The following is a 5,319-nucleotide window of genomic DNA, read 5'->3' as shown; positions in this document are numbered from 1 at the left end:
TAAGTAACCATTTAGTCCAATCCCAATATTTAACAGAAGAGGAAAGTCACACATGGAGAGAGAAGCTCCAAGGTACTTTCTAGCTCCTGGTTTGTGTGAATGATAAATCCACTTTACTGGCTCCATTATCTGGATTTGCACTGCCTATTTCTATTGGCCTGGAACAGATGATCATATTTTACATAATTATAACTTCAAATAGTATTGATTTTGAATACATGGACCTACTTCCAAGGGCCTCATTTTTTTAGGGATGCCATACTGCCTCTCTTGGTCTCTATTGCAGTGATTCTTGAGTGTGTACTGAGGCATTCTAGGGTATTCTTTGCTTTGGCTTGCTATGTAGTCTTAAATAATTAGAAGGGGACCTCAGGGATCACTTTGTTGACCCCACTTATTTAACAGAAGGCAAAACTGAGGCCCAGAAAGGTTTAATATCTTGCTTGAGGTCATGTAATAAATTAGTGACCGAGTAAGGACTCAAGCCTTGCTGGGCGAATTTCCTACACCTACACCTAAAACCTGTGCCTTTCCACTGGAGTCAGAGAGATCAAAGGCTAAAAGTTGGGGTGGGATGGGCGTGCTGGAAGGGGCTCTCTGGGAGGATGAGAATGAGGGAGTCACAGCCTGCCAAGATCATCACAGGACCAATGAAAGCCTGAAAATCCTAAACAATTGTCTGAATTTACTGGTGATATCAGATGGGGATCAGTCATTTTCAGATCATGTATAAAAAGTACATTGGCTGAGACAGCTAGCTGCTACAGTGAATAGAATATTGGTCCTAGAGTCTGGAGGGCTTGAATTCAAATCCAGCCACGTGTGTGATCAGGGCAGGTCACTTAAGTTGTCTCCCCTCCCTCTTCACTTTGGCCCCAAGATGCCAATAAGCTGATAATGATTTATTCACATAAGTTTCACAGAGACAAACCTCAAACCCCTATTTTAAAAAATATGTCCTTAGATTCACTTGATGGTTAAATATATACATTGACTCAATAATGAATGAAGGGAAAGGGAACAAGCATTTATTAAGCACCTACTATATACCTAAGTCCTTTTTAAATTATTATCTCATTTAATTCTCACAACAACTCTGTGAGGTAGGTATTACTATGCTTCCCATTTTACAGATGAAGAAATTGAGGCAAACAGAGGTCAAGTGGCTTGCCTTGTCACATAGTTAGTAAATATTTGAAATAATCCTCCTGACTTTAGGCTCAGTGCTCTATGTACAGTAAAAGGCCCTAGAGATTATCTAATGAGTCTAATCTCACTTTCCTTCCTCCCCTCAACCCCCCAGCAATTTTTACAGGTGACCAAAGAAGGAAATGACCTGTCAAAGCTCCAACAGTGAATTTGTGGCAGAGCTGGACCTCAGGCCCAGCTTCTGGGGCCAGGGGCTAATAATACCTTTTCTTCTCTACACAGTCTCTCTCTCTCTCTCTCTCTCTCTTTTTTTTCTTCTTCTTCTTGCTTTTCTTCTAAGGCATTGCCAATGGTGAGCATCCAAAGTGATAAGAAAGTCCAAGGCACAAGTGCTCTTACTTCAGAGCTGGAAAAGATAATTGGAAATACACACACACACACACACACACACACACACACACACAGAATATATTTTATATAAATATTATCTCATATATAAAAATATGTACATAATAATTTTTAAAGGATATCACAGTGAAAAAAAATTTATAAGGAAATACCACATCCTCAGCATCCTGAGAAAATGATTTGTTCATTTGTTTTTTGAATGAGGCACATTCATAGTTCCCCCCCCCAAGATGCTCTGGAGGAGCACCTACAGCACCCGCAGACCTAGCACAGTACTGAGCCCCCATGGGACTTTAGTCCACAAATGTCAACTAATAACATAAAGGATGGTAATCATCAAGGCACATGGAACTCCAACTTTATAGTCTTGATCCAGGTATAGTACAATCAACTATGTGCAGGTCTGAAGTCACCATTCTGTTTCTCTAAGTCCTGAGTTTTTCTAGACTCAGTTGTGTTCTAGCTGGAAATCAAAGAAGCACAGAACACAGGATGTCAGAGGTAGGAGGGCCTTGAGAACACAAAATGTTAATGGAAGCAGGAGACTTTAGAACTTGAAATGCCAGATGTGGGAGGGCCCTTAGTTAGGAAACAGGATGTCAGAGCTGGGAAGGCCCATAGAACAGAGAATGTCAGCGCTGGAAGAGACCTTTAAAAACAGGTTAGAACTGGGAAGGTCTTTAAAATAGAACTTAGAACTGAAAAAGACTTGTGATTCCTCTGATTGACATCTCTCATTTTAACAGGAATAAAGAGTTATCTTGGGAACAGATAGAAGACTCATCTAGCCCCAGTAACTGCCTTTCATTTCTTCTCAAGAGGAATCAATGGCCAAATATCAAAAATTTTATTTTCCCTATTCTCCATGTCCCCCAAAGACCCAAAACATCAAAGACCTAAAGATACCATTAAGTTGGCTGAGAGTTTTCCAACACATCCTGACCCTTCATGAGCTGCTCTGACTTGGACATAAGAAAAAAAAAGTTTCTCAATCTGGAGAGCCCCATTATCCGACTTGACCAACAAACCCATTTTGTACTGAGGGCCTAGGGAACATATTTGGACCATCTAAGTTTGGGGGTTTTTTTGGGTAGAGAAAAGGGTGGGTGGTTGGTTTTGGGTTTTTTTGCTTTTCTTGGAGGAGGCTATTTACTAAAAGATGGCCACAAAGGTCTCTTCTTAAATAAATATAGACACATAAGATAATTTTGACCACCTCTCTACTCAGAGAAATCAGTCAACTTACAAAAAAGGTATTAACCAATAGACTTGTACAATAGAGGGGGTCTAAGAACCTTCCTCTGACCCTGGCCTTCACCCAAGATGAAACACATTAAACAAACTTTCCGGATAAACCAACGTTGGAAAGGGGCGAGGTTGGTGGTAAGTACCGTTGTTTTTATGGTTTTTCTTATCTTTATGACAAAGCTTAAATGGGGACCCAAATATCCGGAAACACATGAATTTGTTCTTCTCTGTCAGAACTCTAAGGGACTCAGAGTGTAGATCTCCAGAGCTCTTAGGATAGATAGTGTAAAAGTGAGCTGGGAAGGACCTTAGAACATGGAACCTTAAAGTCTAAAACACAGATTGTTATCATTGGAAGGGACCTCAGAACCAAGTTTGTCAGAATTGGTGGGGGTCCAACCTTTTCATGTTATAGATACAGAGTGAGAAGCCCACCCAGTTATTGTTCCAGTTCAAGGTAAAAAGTAAATACAGCAGCGCCCCGGGGTCCTCTCCCCATCATCCACTCACTGGTTCTCATTTACATCAAGGAGGCAGGGACGGGTGAACAGCCGTTATGGGTTATATGATCTGGGAAGGACCTTAGAACATAGAAAGTGAGAGCTGGGAAGGGATTTAGAACACAGAGCATTAGAAGTCTTAAAACACAGATTGTTATCACTGGAAGGGACCTTAGAGTAGGGAATCTCAGAACAAAGTCTGTCAGAATTGGTGGGGGTCCAACCCTTTCATTTTATAGATACAGAGAAGCCCACCCAGTTATCGTTGTTCCTGGTCAAGGTAATAAATAAATACAGCAGCGCCCCGGGGTTCTCTCCCCATCATCCACTGGTTCCCATCTCCATGGAGAAGGGCGGGGACTGGCAGTCAGCGGGTGTGGGGTCCGAACCCCGCCACGGAACCAGATCCAGCGTTTGGATTCAGAAGGGCACGGGAGTATTTGCTTCGGAAGGGAAGGGGGCTCCGTAGTCTCGGAGGGGACCCCCACTGCTTATTCCCTGTGAGACACACGCCTCGGCTGGACGGCGCGGTCAGGCAATGGCAGCCACATGGCTGTGCTTCTGCTGCCCCGGGAGGAGGGCTTTGGCGGGGCCCCAGCAGTCCCGGCCGCCCGGGAGGCAGCAGAAGGCGGAGGAGAGCAGCAGCGCGGCGCACATGGCGGAGACCAGGAACCAGCCGAAAGCGCCGGGGTACACGAAGGGGAGGATGAGGAAGATGAGAAGGCCCAGCAGCAGCAGGTGGACCGCCAGCCTCCGGGCGGCCACCCGGTTCACACTCTCCGAGTCCTCGCCAGCCTCCCCCCCCACGCCGGGCAGCTCTCCGCCCGCGGGCCGCGCCAGGTACTGGGGAGCGAGCCGGACCTCCGGAGCGAACCTCGCCAGCCTCCCCAAGATCTCCGCCTGGTCGCGGAGGTTGCAGACCAGCCCCCCCGGCACCGAGGTCGCGGCGCGGCACAGGGGGCAGGTGACGCTCCACGTGTCCTCGCGGACGGTCAGGAGCAGCCTCAGGCACACGGCGCAGAAGGTGTGCTGGCAGCTCAGCACTTTGGGCGGCCGCTCCCAGCGGTAGCGGTGACAGCAGATCAGGCACTCCAGGTCTCCCTCAGCGGAGGCGGGGGCTCTCGGCTGCTCCGGGTCTCCGTCAGCGGAGCGGGGGGCTCTCGGCTGCTCCGGGTCTCCGTCAGCGGAGGCGGGGGCTCTCGGCTGCTCCGGGTCTCCCTCAGCGGAGCGGGGGGGTCTCGGCTGCTCCGGGTCTCCGTCAGCGGAGCGGGGGGCTCTCGGCTGCTCCGGGTCTCCCTCAGCGGAGCGGGGGGGTCTCGGCTGCTCCGGGTCTCCGTCAGCGGAGCGGGGGGCTCTCGGCTGCTCCGGGTCTCCCTCAGCGGAGCGGGGGGGTCTCGGCTGCTCCGGGTCTCCGTCAGCGGAGCGGGGGGCTCTCGGCTGCTCCGGGTCTCCGTCAGCGGAGCGGGGGGGCTTCAGCTCTTGCACTTCCAGCGGGCACGCGCCCAGGGCGTTAGCGTGGGACATGGCCGTCTGCTCCGGGGCGTGGGCACAGCCTCCGGGGGATGCCGCCAGGCCCGGCAAGCCGGTCTCCGCTCCCTCCAAAAGTCCGCCTTGGGGCTTCTCCATCCCCGAAACGCGCAGACTGCGGCCGCTCCGCTCGGAATAACTTGTTAAAGTTGGGCTGGGCTTTTTATGGGCTGCTTTTCCCTGTCACGTGTCCGAGTCTCTCGCTTCCCAGCCTCGCGGTGCGGTTACTGTTACCAGCTCCGGGTTGTGTTGTTGTTGTGCTTGTTTTAATTCATCATTAATCAGTAACCCGGAGCTGGGAGACTTTGTCTTGCTCGCGGGGCCCGGGTCTCCATCATACCTGCACGCAGGGGATTTCTCGGGGGGGTGGGGGTGGGGGGTTCTCCTTCCTGGGAGAATTCATCCTTGGCTGGAGCATTTGGGGACGGAGGCGTCTGATCTGGCGCCAGGAGCTCTCCGAAGTCTTCGGGACTCGGGTTTTGACCCC

The 5,319-nt window shown here is 49.8% G+C and overlaps 1 protein-coding gene across 1 annotated transcript; it reads right to left on the bottom strand.

The window, feature by feature from the left end:
• Window positions 1–1,006: 1,006 nt before the first annotated feature.
• Window positions 1,007–4,989, bottom strand: RNF186 (ring finger protein 186). The gene has a single exon (XM_074306058.1). The coding sequence runs from the start codon at window positions 4,929–4,931 to the stop codon at window positions 3,837–3,839; it is 1,095 nt and encodes a 364-aa protein (XP_074162159.1). The 5' UTR covers window positions 4,932–4,989; the 3' UTR covers window positions 1,007–3,836.
• Window positions 4,990–5,319: the final 330 nt, after the last annotated feature.

Source organism: Sminthopsis crassicaudata, chromosome 3, assembly GCF_048593235.1.
Source record: "Sminthopsis crassicaudata isolate SCR6 chromosome 3, ASM4859323v1, whole genome shotgun sequence".
NCBI classification, from domain to species: Eukaryota; Metazoa; Chordata; class Mammalia; order Dasyuromorphia; family Dasyuridae; genus Sminthopsis; species Sminthopsis crassicaudata.
Note: the sequence above shows the minus strand (reverse complement) of the source record. Positions and strands in the feature narration are given on the sequence as shown.

What these genes read in the sequence shown, in the direction of transcription:
- RNF186 (XM_074306058.1), bottom strand. Translation starts at nt 4,931, where the DNA reads ATGGAGAAGCCCCAAGGCGGACTTTTGGAGGGAGCGGAGACCGGCTTG.